This window comes from Branchiostoma belcheri, unplaced genomic scaffold, assembly GCF_001625305.1.
Source record: "Branchiostoma belcheri isolate BF01 breed outbred unplaced genomic scaffold, Haploidv18h27 scaffold504, whole genome shotgun sequence".
NCBI lineage: Eukaryota > Metazoa > Chordata > Leptocardii > Amphioxiformes > Branchiostomatidae > Branchiostoma > Branchiostoma belcheri.
The window spans coordinates 21,385-39,372 of record NW_017804137.1 but is presented as its reverse complement, the minus strand read 5'-3'; the positions used below and the strand labels follow the sequence as shown (position 1 = coordinate 39,372).

The 17,988-nt window shown below is 41.3% G+C and overlaps 1 protein-coding gene across 1 annotated transcript in view; it reads right to left on the bottom strand.

The window, feature by feature from the left end:
* Nucleotides 1-1,567: 1,567 nt before the first annotated feature.
* Nucleotides 1,568-17,988, bottom strand: part of LOC109480411 (phosphorylase b kinase regulatory subunit beta-like) — a gene marked incomplete at both ends in the record, with an annotated part of 33,605 nt that continues 17,184 nt past the window's right edge. The window contains 12 exons of the mRNA XM_019782601.1: nucleotides 1,568-1,708; nucleotides 2,201-2,275; nucleotides 5,158-5,265; nucleotides 6,300-6,361; nucleotides 6,714-6,849; nucleotides 7,616-7,663; nucleotides 9,622-9,679; nucleotides 10,381-10,583; nucleotides 11,194-11,284; nucleotides 12,048-12,105; nucleotides 12,684-12,810; nucleotides 14,204-14,315. Of these exons, the coding sequence (XP_019638160.1) occupies nucleotides 1,568-1,708; nucleotides 2,201-2,275; nucleotides 5,158-5,265; nucleotides 6,300-6,361; nucleotides 6,714-6,849; nucleotides 7,616-7,663; nucleotides 9,622-9,679; nucleotides 10,381-10,583; nucleotides 11,194-11,284; nucleotides 12,048-12,105; nucleotides 12,684-12,810; nucleotides 14,204-14,315 (1,219 nt within the window). The remainder of the gene's footprint in view (nucleotides 1,709-2,200; nucleotides 2,276-5,157; nucleotides 5,266-6,299; nucleotides 6,362-6,713; nucleotides 6,850-7,615; nucleotides 7,664-9,621; nucleotides 9,680-10,380; nucleotides 10,584-11,193; nucleotides 11,285-12,047; nucleotides 12,106-12,683; nucleotides 12,811-14,203; nucleotides 14,316-17,988) is intronic.

Below are 17,988 nucleotides of genomic sequence, written 5' to 3'. Positions count from 1 at the left end.
TTTATGTCCAAAATGTGTCCCACCACCCTTGAAAGTTGGCCGAAGAGAAGAAGACGCTGATTAGTGTATACTGGGCAGTGAAGCAAAAAGTGGGAGACGGTTTCGCATCTGCACCCGCAGCTACAAGCTGGACTATTAACAAGTCCTCGACAGAAAAGACTGGCGTTCAAGCCGCAGGTGCCTATGCGAAAGCGTGCTAAGAGAACAGAGGCGTAACGGGGGCCGATAACTAAAGTGTCTGACTTTAACAGGGCGAACAGATTTCAAAAGGTGTATTCGAAACATCGGATAACGAAAGCTGCGTGTTGACGAATCTAATTTGTTCCAATGACTTAAAGAGTACGGAAGAAAAGACTTCGCAAAACGATTTGTAGAAGCGTAGAGTGATCTTAAGTTACTCTTGTTGCGAAGGTCATACGAACATGTTGATGAAAAATTTGGAGGAATTAGGTCAGACAGATAACTGCGAGTAGCACCATGAATGATTTTATGAAACAACAGAAGGCGATGGATGTGTCTTCTGTCAGATAAAGTCTCCCAGCCGAGTTCTTTGCGAGTAGAGAAGTACGACGATCCTTTGACAGCACCTGATACAGTGAGAGAACAATAATACTGAATACGTTCTAAGAGCTGAGATTCCTCACATGTACAGCTGTGCCAAACGATATCTCCGTACTCTAAGCAGGGACGAATAAAAGACTTGTACAACGTTTCCAGAACATTCCGAGGAAGTTTAAATTTTAATCTCTTAAAAGTGGCAAGGCTTTTAGAAATTTTGGACAACATGTTGTTGATATGAGGTTTCCAAGACATATCAGAGTTTAGTGTGACCCCAATATGCTTGTGAGACACAACAGACTTAATAGTACAGTTATTTAAAAAGAGAGGAGGGTGTACTGAATCAGATCGTTTGGTAGAAAAACACATTTCTTCTGTTTTAACTGGATTAAGTTCCATTAACCATTGAACAGCCCACGAATGAATTTTTTCCAAATCAGCATTTAAACAAGCAGCAGAGTAAATTTCGTTGTCAACAACATGAAGAAGAGAACTGTCATCAGCAAAGAGGAACGGCTGGGAAACAAGATTTTCCACGATGTCGTTAATGTAGACGAGAAAGAATAAAGGACCTAATACAGACCCTTGTGTACATTGTGCACAATGTACATAGTTTACATACATATAGTCAAATAATGCTAAGTACAGAAGACACAGGGAGGGAAGCAGCTTTGTAAAATTTTTGTGAGAGTAAATGAACACAAATGCTTGTAATCCATGTATGATAAACAACATGACTGTGTTCTTACACGTAAAACTGAAGCAAGAATTTGAACCTGCTGTACATGCTGGAACTCATCAGCCCTACTGTAGATAATGTAGATACCAGATTCTTACATCATTGTAATGTGCCCAGAACAAAGGCCTTTCGTTTGTTTTTAACACATTACAAAAAAATATGTACTGAATAGAACATGGCCTGGTCGGGAGAGACGTCTGTCCAGCTGACCAAAATGGCTGATGACTGCCAGAGGTGGAAAACGTTTGTGGACAGGCAGACTGTCCATACAGCCTGTGGCTCCAGGGCAGAGTGAGTGAGAGGACATGGCCTAGACTGTCCAAACAAGTACCACCACATCCCTACCTGTTTCTCCTGGCCGTGACTTTGACTCTGGTCTTGTTGGAAGTATTGAAAGGATTCCTGGACCAACTAAGATGGAATTTTCAACAGATAGAAAAAGGGTTATTCAAGAGCAAACATTTTGAGTTTGAATAAACGCATGAAATTAACAGATAACACAACAGGGCAGTCTATGCAGCAGTACAAAAAGGAGTCCTATTTTTCTGAAGTAGTACAAATGTATATTGTGGAACAATTTCTCTAGTAGATGATGATCTATGCAGACAATTGTGACCTTTGTGTCAATATCTACAATAAATGTACATGTAGCACTGGGGTATAAAATTACCCCTGAGCCAATTGTATGGGTTAGTTAACAGAACCCATCACACTTAGGGCAAGACTAGGGTTAGGATAAGACTAAAGGTCCATCCCAGTGTGAGTGGATCAAACCTTACAGTCTACAAGTACAGAAGCTTGTACCTACTGTACAGCTTACCAGTTAAATGGAACAAACAAACAAAATACATCTCCATTTAGGTGTAAGAAGAAACAAAGGGTGTGACTGTTCTCTCAGCTTACCTTGTCTAGCTCCACACAACCTTGGAACTCCAACTCTGGGTTACGATACAGGATAGTGGACAACACCATCAGCATCTAACACAGGAGAGGAATCTAGTCAGGTTCAACATGAAATATATATATCTGTATCTGTATCTGTATCTGTATAGCCGGTATAACCGCCTTTCGGCGTAACACACCAGCTTCGCAGGCACACGGCGCGGCGGCAGCTGGTTTATATATATATATGTATTTATAAGTTTACACTTTTTAAACTAACAAAAAAGCAAGACAACTAATTGGAATTTGACATTACAAAAATATATCAATTCATAAAGCCCCTGTCACACATTCATAACCTTCACCTGGACATCAACCAATGAAGGTTGGCTGAAGTTTGGAATCAGATCTAGGCCACTTGCACCTTTTGATATGAATCAAATCAAATCTAAGTTACATTTGAGTCAAATTTGACTTCAAACTTTGCCCCAACAAATGCTGACCTACTCTCAACCACCAGCCAAGCAATTCCCAACCACGGCCCAACCTCCAGTCGGACCAGTCCACTCCTGAATGTTACAATCATATAAACATTCAGCTGGAGCAGTTGAACAATAACCAACCTCGCAGAACCACAGCCGAGCACCAGCCAACCACAGCCGACCTTCTGCTAATGTATGCCAGGGATTATAAGAATGCGGTTTATGACTTTCCATGTGATTTCACCAAACAGTTTAAGTACAGTCATGTAGGTTACATGTACTTGTGCTAGTCACCTACATGTGTACTAAGGTATTGTATGTGTACAGACCCAGTGGAAGGCAAATGTGGAAAGGGACCAAGTGACAACACTGAACCAAGTAGAGAAGGATGGCCTATAGGCACAGGAGGAAAGGCAAAGCCTCTGTCACACATTCAGAAGCTTGCCCGACCTACATTTTGACCAGATTCAGAATATTTATATTTTCTATACAAATCAAATTGAATATTTCTATACAATCATTGTCAAATCAAATTGAATTTGAGTTAAATTGAGTCAAAATGACCTTTGAACACGCCCTGAACATTGCTGACCAACTCCCGGACACCAGTCAACAACCAGCCAACCTTGCATCATTTCCACACACATCTAAACATGTCTGAGGGTTTCCACCAGGCATAATTGTCGTACTGAAGATGACAGAATGGTAATCAGAACTTTAAACATTCAAGTAGTTTCCTGTTTGCCAACCTGATGAAATTATTCAAGGATCACAGTGCAATGTTTCTGCTGGTCAATGGACAGAAAGACTTAATGCGAATTCATTCTCATTCGCATTCCGTGGGGTACACTGTTATAACTCACTTCCACAAAATATCATGCAACAGACTTCATTGAAAGGTTTTAAAGCTGCTCTTAAGAACATACAATCTTTTTAGTCTTACATACATGTATGACCTCTGACCTCCACAGGAATAACCGACCTTGACCGATCAATGACTTTTGAGTGACGGACAACGATTTTGATTTGTTCTCTACAGTTTTGTTTGTCTCTAAGTAATCTCATGTATTTATTTTGTATAATTTGGTTACCTGCGTTATTTATGTTTTACATACAATTCTCTGTTACTTCTGTTTAAGTATTAACTTATGTTTATTGTCTTCGTCAGAAGGACTATGAAATTGTCTCGCCGGAGTGTGGGGAACTGCGGATTTTGCGATATAACTCTGGAAGGCATGATTCGACGTCCATGATTTTTGGCAGGCAGATTACCGCTGTTGAGGCCGAAGTCAAGTACAAGTTTCGGCTTCGTGGGGGGTCCATGCGTCACGTTAGTGCACCTTTTGTGTTGGTGGCTTGTTAGCAAGATAACTCAAGTATTTGTAAAATGTTGATTATAATTCTTGGTGTGGTGCTTACTATTGTCGGGACCAAGGTTAAGTTCGTTACTGAGCTTCGTGGGGGGTTTCGTTGTGACTACAGGGGGCATTTTGTTAATTTTTCTTGTGAGCAGGATAACTTTTGTATGTGTGGATGGAAGTTAATGAAATTTGATAGGCATGTTACTGTCGTGGTCTCCAAGATTGAGTTCAAAGATGAGAGTCGTGGAGGTCATTATGTCCCCGTAATAGGACCTTTTGTGTTTAGAAATCCCCCACCTACATCTGCTTGGAGACAGCAGACAGCTGGATATAGCGGGGAACCCCATAATGGGATGGGATCAAATGACGTTACATTGAGGGATTGTACTATAACTTCAGCAGGGGGAGGATAGGTTGGACATATGTCAGGTTATTTTCTACAGCCACACCAAGTAATTGCTATGGATGACGTCCACTGGAGACCTTAAATCTAATTACCTTAAATTTAAGGCAAGCGCGCAATAAAAACACGAAGGGCCGAAAAACGAGATGCCTAGATTTGGAATATACTAACTGTAGAAGTACAAATGTTAGGACACAAAGAACACAAGAAACAAGTCTTCTATTCGTCATAAAGACAAATTAACAAAACAGCAGTAGTAACCCTGTTCTGATTCTTTCCTTTATAACATCTTCTCTTCTCTTATATTTTGCGGTGCTGTCGCGACACTTTCAACACAGTAAGAATTTCTTGAACGTATTTTTTCCAGTAACAGTCCAAACTCAAATAACGTAGGGGGGGGGGGCTAACACGGGTGACGACGCATCTGTATAATCTGCGGCAAACCGTTTCAGGGTGTTCTGTACCATAAAAATAGTACAGAGATTCTTTTGTTCTTTAGACCAAATTGATCATTAAAAAGAGTGAAGAATACGCATGTTAATTTCTCTAGAACGATGTACCTCTGACGAAGACATGAGATCTCCGACCTCTAGTTATTTCTGTAAACTGGGCCCCACTGAAAATCAACTTGTCAAAGCTGAGTTGGGCTACCCAGGTGTGTTAAAATGAAATAAATAAATAAATGCAGGAGGGTGCCATGGTAGACAGTAACTGACTTCTCCTTTGTCATACCTCTACCATAATCTGTCGGTACTCCGGTTGGGCAATCCTTCCCAGCATCCTCTCCACCAACAGGGCAAAGTTCATCTCTGACAGAGTCATGTCCGATAAAGTAGGTTGCTGCAAAAACAAAGTTATACATGTATGTATATGATATTGGTTACTGTGACAGTCTATTGGTAACTTTTTCTTGTTTTTTTTAATTATTATTAATTAGTATTCCCTCATGACCAACTGCAGTATGATGCCAAAGCACTGTTTTATGCTTTTAAACTTAATATATAATTTCCTTTTACTATTTAGATCACCAAAAGATTATATAATTTGTTCTAAGATCACAAAAAAACCCACCCATTATGAAAAAAAAGTATACTAAGTCTTTTATTATTCACTGCCTTTGCAGGAGAAGTAAAACTCATAACAGCAAAGTTACATGTACGTGGTACATTTTGTAGTTGTAGCTAATTAAACAGTAGTTGCATTGTACATCTGCTACTTCTTTACAGTGTCACTTTCAGGCACAAGTTTGCAAATAAAGATTATGCTTATAATAAATTGCTGTGATTGTGATGTGTGTTAAGCCGTGTTTAAGTGGAATCACCCAAACCGCGATTCGGGTAACTCACATTCCTCACATCTGGTGAAACCGTGTCCGACCACAGCTCGCTTGAGCTACATTTATTGCTGTTTGATGATAACACGCAAGGTGGCGTGTTATTAATGTCAGAGGTCAACAACCTGATTGCTGATGCCCCCCTCCCAGCGTATCTCGGCCGAATGCCGACGTAGTACTGCCAGAGGCAGTGAAGCTCGCCCTAGAACGGACACATTATTTGACCATTATTGCTCTTTAAGTTGCTGCCACGTAAAAGTTGGTATTGCATATAAATAAAGAAATATCACCCCGTAATCCATGACCAGGCGAAGTCACATTGAAACCACATTGCGTTCAGACGCAAATCGCAATGCGGGGAAACCGATTCAAAACCACCTCTAGAAGTGGCTTGGGATCGAGGCGCTTTCAATGTGATTTCGAAGCGTTCACATATGGAGCCACTTGAAACCGGCCTCGGCGTAAACCACATGTAAACCGCCTTGGGTGATTTCACTTAAACACGGCCATAGACCTGACCTACATGAGTACATGTACCCACCTGAGGGAGGTGGAAGCCTGAGACTGTGAAACCAGCCGGGCTGCGCTCCAGGATCTGCCAAACTGAGGAAAGGACGAACATACATGTATACATGATTCAGTAGTGCATCAACAGTCACACATGTACAGCCATACACGTTTAATCTGATTACAATGAGAAATTCAAGAAAATAATGTTTTTACTAGACAGAGATCAGGGCACTATATGCCCTAATACTAACCTGTAACCTTACCACAGCTGGCTAATCTTTAAGTTAAACTGTGTCTTCTCTGACTACATGTCCTGAAATTCTTCAGTTTCAAACACTTCATGGCCTTGACCTTAATTAATTTTCTATTTTCTAGACAAGAAAACATAACTAATAATTATCAAATTTTAGGAAATACTGTCACTAAGTAACAAGTAAGCTGTTACCTTTGTCATAGAAGTCCTTTGGTGTCCTGCCCAGAGCACCGTCCAGCTGTCTCTGGTGCAGCCAGTCTTCTCTCTTCTGTGTGAGGACTGTGATGAGCAGCTGTTTGATGGCACTGGGAGACAGACTGTGGATGTCCTGTAGGTGGAACAGACATAGTTAGAACTTAGAGTGCACAAGTCTGGAAGGCATCATTACAAATTAAAGCCACTCCAAGTACTAAAATTTTTGCACCAAAAATTGAAATATTTTTATTAAAAAAACTCTTTAAGTTCATGCCTTGTCATTTACTTTAAATTCACTTTTCAACATATTTGTGCAATTATATCTCTCATATCTGACATTTATGGTTGGCTCTAAAACAGCCCATACATTCAACCTACAGTATACTCATTTTGTGGCACTGCCAATTACCAATATACCAGTATATATAATACAAATGTGTATATGACATTGTACAATTGTCATATAAACATGGCTAACATCTATGTTTCAAGCTTTTAAACTTGTTTAATATATAATCAAAGCTAAAAGTAGATTTAATCAAAAGACAAAAAATATACAGTTCATTATCACTAAACTCAATAAACTTTTTTTGAACTACTGAATGTAATTTTGGTTCCTCAATGGTAGCTCAACAATCTGCAGTCTGTTTTAGAAAAAGGGGGACATTTATACTTTCAAAGTTGTTCTGTTTAATGTACATGTATAGTATACAGTAGTGTTTTATAGGAGTATGGCTGAATGAGTAAGTCTTGATTAAAACTTTACTGTAATGAGCTGGGGCATGCAGCTATAGATCTACTATCTAAAAGACATGGTCCCTTTTACACATGAGTCTGCTTGCTTTCAACCAATACCAATCATTAATCATGCAAATCAAAGATTGTAGGCCACAACTCACCATACTATGGTGCTGTTTGTTGTTGTCAAGATTTTGGGACCCACAAATCTGGAACAGATCAATGACAAAGATGCCTAGAATCTTTCACATCAAGTCATCTACATGTATTTCTCAAGTATTTTCTATAGTATTTATTCTGCAGTCAGCAATTAAAAGATACAAGACATAGTATATTCACTCTCCCCCACTTTTAACCTGAACACACCGGTACTACAGTTACATGTAGTGAGCCATGAAGTCAAATGGGTGAGTGGCTAGGCCAGCGGACACGAGATCGAGAGGTCACAGGTTTGAGCTAGACGTTGTGTCCTTGGAAAAGGCACTTGACGCAACTTTCTTCACTCCACCTGGGAGTAAAATGGGTACCTGACTTTGGATGGGGAGGCAGTGGAAGGAGAGGGATGGGCTGGTGCACCACTGCCCTGCACCCTGCACCACCCCCTGGCAAGCTCTGAAGCCGAGGACACCGGTTGGCATGATCATCATTTAAATTTTAAAAATCCTTAGCACTAACCCACAGTGGTGCTGTCCAATGTTCTGGTGGTTACCTGGTGGGAAATGTTGTTGTTCTGAGCAGTCCAACAGTGATATGAAAATACTGCCTAGTGGACTATCAGACACTGTTGTTGTTCTCATGATTAGGTTACGGAATATTTTTGTCACCAGGACCTGGGTTAATTTTTTTTTAAATCTGGTGATCTGGCTGTTCCCAAAAGAGCACGGCCGCCTTAGGGGGTCGCAGAGGCACATGTCTGATAGTGAAAAAAATGCCCCATTTTGCAATTGAAACACTAAAAAAAAATTATTTACAGGGCAATTCGGATTTAAAAAAAAACTATCAGGATCAACAGGAGCATTCATACTGCTTTTTGCTGATCCTACATGTAGTTGTGCCTGCATCAGGGAATATCACTACGTCACTTTCACAAAACATTGGCTGTATCGCTCGCAGATTCTAATAGTGAAGAGCCTTGCTTCATGAACTCATAATTTGCATGGAAATTTTACCAACCCACCCCCGACCCACTTCTCACGTACTATAAACATTCCCACTACAAATTGCTAGTTAAGATCACGTAAAAAAAATGTGTCAAAACATGTAAAGATCTAGTGAAAGATAAGTGCCCTGAGGATCTTATCTTTCATACATGAAACAAATTTTGAAATATAAATTGGCTGCATCGTAGCTTTCATTGCTGTTTCATTCAACAAAAGTTCTTGCTGATTGTAAAATGATCACTCATCTGTTGTTTCTAATAGGGTGCCAATGCTAGCATTATCATAGCGAGCCGAGGAAGTCAGAAAATCCCCGGATAAATCAATTTGCAACATGCATTCTCTCCGGCAATGTAAAAACCGGGTGCCATTTTCTCATGAATATGCAAGTAGCAGCGCGCTTTCTGCGCTCTGATTGGTTGATCGCCAAATCCGATTTGTGAGCCAAGACACTTTGTGTTCACACTCACGGTTTCGTCTGATCCGACAATGCGGAGCCGGTGGTAACTCTGGAGGATGGCACCCAGGCTACCGAAGCTCCACAACTCCAGAACTCATAGATCAGTACATATATATACGTACAGTGCCGACTCATACATTCCGCAAAAAAACAACATGCGCCGGCCTGTCATATACGTCGCTATGTACTGCCTCAAATTCACAATACCAGCTTTGTTTCCTTTGTTTCCCACACAGGCAAAACCGGTCGTGTGACAGGCTGAATAAAAGTTCTAAACGGGAACTATGCGGCTCCAGATGTCTTACTGAGGGACGACTGCGTGTGCAAGATGTCGGTTAGCTGAGGAATGAATCCCCTCAAATTCACACAGCTTTGTTTCCTTGTGGTTTAGAAACATTTTTATTTTTTTTAATCGCCCACGTGCACTAGTTTGTGGGTCTTCAGAGGATGTCATTCATAAAATTAAGTCAGTGTGGCCTAAACAGGGTCTAAGAACCTGTGAAATCATCCACTCTTTGTGACATGGCTAAAGCCACAACTGTTACGTTACCTGTTTCTTCCCTGCACTGGAAGCTTTTAGTTCATTCTTCATTGCCTGGATGAACCATCTGAAGGACAGGAATAAAAAATCTTGATGAACTGATAATGGAATGTGCAGTATGACAGACTACATGTTACATATCATACGGTATCATGTCAGATGTCATATAGCTTTTAGTAAGCTGAGTCTACCAGCAAAATTTGCCCCTCTAAATGTAGGAAATAGTATTTCAGAAGGTCAGCTAGGATTTTAAAATGTCTACCCTGACATTTACATTGTCCTGTAGAAAAAATGTCAAAGAACCAAGGAAATAAATTCAATTTGGTATGGCCTGGAAGAGGCATTGTGTAACATTTTTTCACCAAAACCTGAAATATTTTCATTAAAAAATCTGAGCGATTGTAATTTACTCCACCTTTAGAGGGGCAAATTTTGCTGGTAGACTCAGCTTACTAAAAGCTATTTGACTTTATTTGACTTTATTTGACAATGTGCAATGTCATATTTTGACACCTTCGCTTTCCAGAATGGCACTTATTTGCAATAAAGTAGGGTTAACTCAACTTCAAGTCATAGTACATGTAATGCAGATTAAAGTTGATGTACCCAACCCTAATTTTCAGAATGCTGTGGAACAGTTCTGGTATTGTTGAGATGATACATGTAGGTTGTAGTCTCTAACCTGACAATCATATACTATGTGCCCTGGATAAAATTGTAACTAAAAATGGCCGAGAACCAAGGATATAAATAATTGTTCTGACGTACCCAACCCTTATTTTGAGAATGCCGTCGAACAGTTCTGGTGTAGTTGAGATGATGTTACCGATGTAGATGATCATCTCCTGCTGTAGAACTGCCTCCCGCTCGTCGTGAGGCATGCACTTACTGTACACGATGTTCTTTATCTCTCCTGGAGACAGAGGGTTGGAAATAACCTCCTCCTCATGACCAAACACTCCCAACGTCACCTGCAACAAAGGGGAGGATGTAAAACATGTCTAAGACATTTTTCTTGTCTTCCAGTGACCCCCACTGTAGATTTCCTTTCATTTCCGTTACACTATAGTACATAGTTCATTTTCTATTTCCATTCTCCCATAATCTATTTATGCCATACCCAAAATTCTAACATCGATTTCAATGTCCAAATCTGGTTGTGAATGTAGGAAGGTGGTGAGTGTGAAACATGTCGAACTTCGAATTATTCTATGAAATTCTCGAACTTTTGGATGCCTCCCTTAGGCCAAACCAATTCAATTTCTTAGTTAAACGGATTTACCCGCTTCATTTTTTTTCTGATTTGCAAAAAAAAACAAACTGCAAATCAACTGCAAAATGCTCATATTTTGTCCTGAACAGTTGAAAACAGTCCTTTCTTCCTAGTTGATACAGTTATTCCATCTTTCAATGCAGTCACTGTGGTATCATTAAAAGTTCAAAATTCATAGTTTAAATTTTGAATCAGCCTTCATGGCTCCTATCATACCACTTTGGGTCATAATCATTACGAAAAATTCATTAACCAAGAAATTAAATTGGTGTGGCCTTATACAGACCCCATGTTATACCCCAGCTCACCTGTTTCCCCCGGACCAGTACACTGGTGATGGAAGGTGCCAGACTGTCCACCAACTTCCCACACAGGCTGGCTGTCAGCCGAACAACAGACCTGCAGGTCAGGTACAAATAACAAACAACAACAAGTTCAGGTTAGTTCACAAGTTACCGACTTGTGGCAGTCGTGGTGGCATTGGCCAGGTGGTCACCCTGGGCAGATGCTATGGCCACCATGGCCAGGTGGTTGGCCTGTTGAGGTTGGTTGCCTTGGTAGGTTTTAATGTACATGTCTACTAGGCTTTTACAATTTTTCTATTTTAAAGTACTTTGTATACTATTAGCTATTTTGAAAATTCTAAGACTGTGACTTTAAACATGTACTACCACCTTGGACAAATGTGATTATGCTTTAAATAAGATTTATTTTAACAAAAGAAACAGACATTCGATCATGATAAATGACAATTTACCACTTTGAATTTAGCTTAATCTGATCATCACACTGACAATTAAAAGCACCCAAATTGAATTTTCAAACTTGATTTTTTGGTCAATTTTTAAGTGCATTGAATTTAATAAACCCAATCCCATCTGTGTGGCAAAAATACAATGTTGCTGTGATGGAAAATGTTGCTTGTTTGTATTGTTGATTGGTTCTGACAATTTTTTGGTGGTTCCAAAAAATAAAGGGACTCCTCACATAGCTTGTTTTCTGGGCTATTCTAATTCCTGAAAGTATGAAATGAAGACAAACTGTGCTAAGAAATGGCAGTAAATGCCAATATGACACAGATTTGATCTTCCAGAATACTAGCATTTTGTTTTGCTGCCCTGAAATTTTGTTAAGTTGAAGATGAAAATTGATGATGACTCACCAGTATTTCATATCTCCTGCCTTCCTACACAGTCTCTCCAGCCTGTCCACAATAGTGCCTGTACAAACATACCAAGAAATAAACAGTTAATGTTCATTGATTCACTCAGGAATTGGTTTTGATTCACCACTTCTGACGATATCACACATCTGGCTTCCAGAAAGTCACCACTGTGACATCTGATGAAAGTTGACCAGTTTGACTCAAAAAGGTGACTGAGAGTTACTTTTATGTGTATGTGTACTGATCAAAGCTAAATCTTTTTTTTAAACTTTAACTTTATGGCTCAATGCAAAGGCAAATGACCACTTGAGCTAGATATAATGGCCTTGAGCTAGATATAATGGACGTACATGAATGACTAAGTGCCAAAAGACGGCAGTTAATGTTTATTTTCAAAGTTTGAGGATTGTTTTCGCAAGGAAAGCATGTGTTTGGGAGGGAGTTCCATAGTTTAGCAGTCCGGGGGAAAGACACTGTTACTGTAGGACTTTGAACGGTGTGAAGATGTGAACTGGAGGAGAACCTAGTGGCACGCTGAAAACTTCTCATCTAGGCGCTCATGAAGTTATCTTTACCATTATTATCATATGTTGCTACCAAACATCAACTTTGAAAGTCTTACTTAAATCTTACCTTCATCAGTGATGAAGTTGGGCCCCTCTCTCTTAAGAAGCACCCGGAGGAGGAGACTTTGTCCTTTAAGACTGGTGCAGGTCTGGAGATGCTGGATAACCTCCCATGTAGGAGAACTACTCATGTCCTAACATATACAACATAAACATTCAGAACAGTTTCATCAGGTTCTTCAATCCAACACTAATTTTAGATCTTATGATGTTTTGGTGGTTATTCTGACACCATGGTCAGGACACTAATGACTAGTACATCTCTGAACTGCACCTACAGGATGTAGGTGTTGCTATAGTGAAAAGGATGTGGTCCCAAACAGAATACGCAGTGTAGATTTCTACATGTATTAACGTCATACCCACCTGAGAAACACACATTTCAAACTAGAAATGCCGACATTTGCTCCCAGCAAATGGCTTCACCACAGGGTTTTCAAGCTACAAGTGCTGTTTTTACTGAAAGTGAGGTATTATATAAATGTATTTTAAGGGCAGACTGAGAATAGTGAACACTATTATAGTCTAAGCACTTGGTGCAAAGCTACCCTTATGCTAAATTTCAGGTCATTTGGTTTTTGTGTATAGAAAAAAATCCCATTTTACATAATTCTAAAGTGACAAACACCAAAAGCGTAATTAACATTCTGTGGGCTTGTATCCAAGGATCTCCCATACCAAATTTCAGGTCATTTGGTTTTAACATTAGGGCACAGGAGCCAAAATGCACATTTTGGTCCGGAAATAGCAAAAAAAAAAAATATATATTTTACACAATTTTAAAGCGGTGTATGTCAAAAGTGTGAATGACATTTTTGGACATGTGTCCAAAGTATCCCCATACCAAATTTCAGGTCATTTGGATTTAATGTTAGGGCACAGGAGCCAAAGAATGTACATTTTTTGTCTGAAAATAGCCCCAAAACCCTATTTTACACAATTTTAAAGTAGTGTATGTCGTGGCGTGGTGAAGCCATAACAATATGTCCTCACTTTGTGGTGTGGTGAAGCCATAACTAAATGTGAAGTGTGCCAAAAATGAAGAAAAACTTGGTGTCCCTAAAGAAATTATAACAACAAGCCTAAGTTGATGTCTACAAACACAGCTTATCTTGCCTATTTAGATTATTTTATGGAACTTTTGAAAGCCTGTGTGATAATGGTTAGTACCCTGTGTGATAATGGTTAGTATCCTGTGTGATAATGGTTAGTATCCTGTGTGATAATGGTTAGTACCCTGTGTGATAATGGTTAGTACCCTGTGTGATAATGGTTAGTATCCTGTGTGATAATGGTTAGTACCCTGTGTGATAATGGTTAGTATCCTGTGTGATAATGGTTAGTACCCTGTGTGATAATGGTTAGTACCCTGTGTGATAATGGTTAGTATCCTGTGTGATAATGGTTAGTACCCTGTGTGATAATGGTTAGTACCCTGTGTGATATGGGTGGTCATAACATGGACCAAAACACCTTATCAAACATTATCACAGCCCAGCTGTGACAGAACACCCATGCAGTACCCACCTCCATGGACACATCCTCCTCCTCATGATGTAATGTCCCGGTGGAAGCCTTCCTTGTGTGCCGGTCCAGAACATGACTGTCCTCCCTCTCTTCCAGGGGCTTCACTTCAAGACTGAAGACAAAACAGAACAGATATCTTGGCTAAATATAAAATGATGACTGTACTTCCTTATACACTTAGTCTAGCTAGATTTACTGTTACAGTACTGGTACTGAACTACCATCATACACTGTCCCTGGTACTGAACTACCATCATACACTGTCCCTGGTGATGAACTACCATCACACAATGTCCCTGGTACTGAACTACCATCACACAATGTCCCTGGTACTGAACTACCATCACACACTGTCCCTGGTACTGAACTACCATCATCATACACTGTCCCTGGTACTGAACTACCATCACACACTGTCCCTGATAATGAACTAATATCACACACTGTCCCTGGTACTGAACTACCATCATACACTGTCCCTGGTACTGAACTACCATCACACAATGTCCCTGGTAATGAACTAATATCACACACTGTCCCTGGTACTGAACAGGAGGTCAGAGGTCAGGAAGAGGGCAGCCATCTTTTTTAGGTATGGGAACTGGAGGGATCTGAAATTGGTAGCAAACTCTATATAAATCAAACCATCCAGTTTTCCTCTTGTATTTTTACATTAGGTGACTCTCTATAGAGTCGTAATGAAGTATCACTTTTTAACGAGAAATGATTTTAAACTATCAAAAACCCCACTTTGCTATCATTTTGGTAAGTGGGAGGGGGGTGCCACTTGTTCCGACCTCTGACGTCTCCGCATTTCTTTAGTTTTGAACAAATTGATATACCATAGGCTATTTTATCAAATGTGTTTAGATTGTGTATGTTTGATGGTTCTTTTTCAAGGGTTTTGTGATTGTAATTCATGACTTTTGTAATTAATTAGGCGCCGGGTCAGCGGCAGCTACATGTTCAAACTTGTTCTGATCTGTAGATTATATTGTAGTGTCTACTTCTATTTAGTTGCCCTCATCAGTGTATAATATGTGCTATGCAAATTGCTCTTATGTGAGGTTTAGAGGTAACCGGGGAGGGTTTGCTAGAAAACAGAAGTACTGTAAAATTAAACCATTAATAACTGATAGACCTGTAAAACATGTAAATTACTATAACAACACTTACAGGAACAATCTTCATAATATACACTTAGAACCAGCTGTAGCTGTGAATACTATAGAACACAGCAATAGGGCTCTTCCTAGCTTACTTCTGTCAAATGTCCGCTCACTTACTAACAAAAAACAGGAGTTAGAGGCCACTCTGGCCTGTCACTCAGTTCAGATAGCCTGTATAACTGAGACGTGGACTACTCCTCTGATCCCGGATGAAGTTCTGTCGATTGAAGGTTTCAAACTGTTCAGGAGGGATAGACAACACGGGAAGGGCGGAGGTGTAGCTTTGTATGTTGCTGATGCCTTCCCAGCTAAAAGACTGCATGAACTTGAAGTCGATGCTCTAGAGGTTCTATGGCTACAAGTCAGACCCAAGTGGCTACCCAGATCCGTTCCAGTACTTTTTATTGGAGTGGTATATCATCCTCCATGCAATAACGACAAATCAGGGTCTGCCGCCTTGCTGGATTACCTTATTAACTCCTCCGACACTCTGTACCGCAAACAACCTCATGCTGGTCTTCTGTTATGTGGCGATTTTAACAAATTGCCCTTCCATAGGTTAGTCACGGTTCATCCCCAACTGAAACAAGTAGTAACTCAGGGAACACGGGGCTCGGCCACGTTAGACCTGATCTTTACCAACTTGGCCAAGTACTACGACACACCACGCACCCTGGCACCGATAGGAACGAGTGACCACTCAAGTGTCCTTCTATCGCCCGGCAGCCAACAGCCACAGAGGTTCAAAACAGCCAAAGTCACTCGAAGGGTAGCTACGGTTGTAGGAAAACTGAACCTTGGGCTATCACTTGCCAAAACAGATTGGTCCCCTGTTTACGAAGCAGTTTCAGTGGAAGAGAAAACTCATGCCTTCTACAACCTGACTAAGACACTTGTAAATCAGCATCTGCCAGCAAAGGTTTCTGCAGTCAGAGCCTGTGATAAGAAGTGGGTTACCGAACGAGTGAAGCGTGCCATTCTAAACAGAGCTGCAGAGTTCAGACGCCACGGCAAAACTGACAGGTGGAAGCGTCTAAGAAATAAGACCCAGACCATCATAAAACAGGCGAAGTTCTGGTACTACAGAACTTCATACAGCACCTCAAGCAGGAGAACCCTCGCAAATGGTGGAGCTTCGTCAACCGAGAGCTCGGTAGATCCCAAGAACGATCCAACCGTACATCCTTCGAGAATGTGCCAGACCACGACGTAGCAGAAGCTCTGAACCAGCATTTCTCTGAAATGTGGTGTCCTGGGAATGATCTCTATCTGTTTCCCCTTCAACAACCCACCAAGTCTGTTGATCTCTGCTCTATTGGGGAGGTCAAAGCACTTCTTAAGAACGTAAACCCCAACAAAGCAAGTGGGCCAGATGACCTTCCAACCTGGATACTCAAGGAGTATGCGGACGACTTCGCTCCTGTCATTACTCACCTGTTTAACTCCTCTTACGAAGAGGGGTCAGTGCCTGTAGTTTGGAAGGCAGCGAGCGTTGTCCCCATTCCGAAGGTAAAGGGTGCAACCACGCCTAGTGACATGAGACCGGTGTCTCTCCTGCCAGTATTAGCCAAGCTGCTAGAACGGTGTATACTCAAAAGACTGCTTCCCTCCATCACACCCGTCATCACCAATCAGTATGCCTACCTCAAGGGATCGTCCACAGTCATTGCTGTTATCAGAATGGTCCAAACATGGCTAACGGCCCTTGACTCTAAAGACCACACGGTAGTGCAAGCTCTGTTTGCAGACATGAGCAAGGCGTTTGACAGGGTGAACCACTCAATACTTCTCCAGCGAGTGAATGATGTCGTGGGGAGCCCTCGAATGGTAGCATGGGTCCAGAACTATCTGACGGGCCGTACGCAGCGAGTGACCGCAAACAACAACTTCAGCAGCTGGCGCCAACTGACATCCGGAGTTCCTCAGGGGGGTATTTTGTCACCTTACCTCTTCCTCCTATTCATGAGCTCACGTGACACCGGTATACACCAACACACTAGACGTGGGTTATGCGGATGATGTAGGACTGTCCAGGTCCGTCCCTTTGAAGCAAGTCGGCTCAGACAACACCATGACTGAAGAAGCAGCGCAGCTGGATTCCTGGGCCGTAAGGAACGACATGCTCCTTAATGGAAAGAAGAGTCAGCTGTTGCTGATCTGTTCCAGCCGTGGTGTACCAACAATGCCACCGCTCACTCTTGGAGGTGACCTTGTCCCAGTCACGAGTGTCGCTAAAGGCCTCGGTTTCACCTTTGACAGCAAACTGTCCTGGGAGGAACATGTCAGGTCTTTAGTAGCAAAGGCTTCAAGCAGGCTTCATTTCCTGCGATTGTTAACTAAGCAGGGAATGAGTGTGGACGACCTCATACAAGTATACTTGTCACTCATCCGCCCCGTACTGGAATATGGCCACGTTTTACTCGTCGGTTGCAACGTAGCTCTAGCAAACAACATGGAACGAGTCCAACGTCGCGCACTTCGTATCATCTCTTGCGGAGGGAGACGCGACGTACCAGCTCTACCCTCTCTAAAGGAAAGGAGAGAGTCTGCGGCCGTGTCCCTGTTCAGGTCGATGCTAAATCCCGAACACCCACTACACGACCTGGTGCCCCCCCA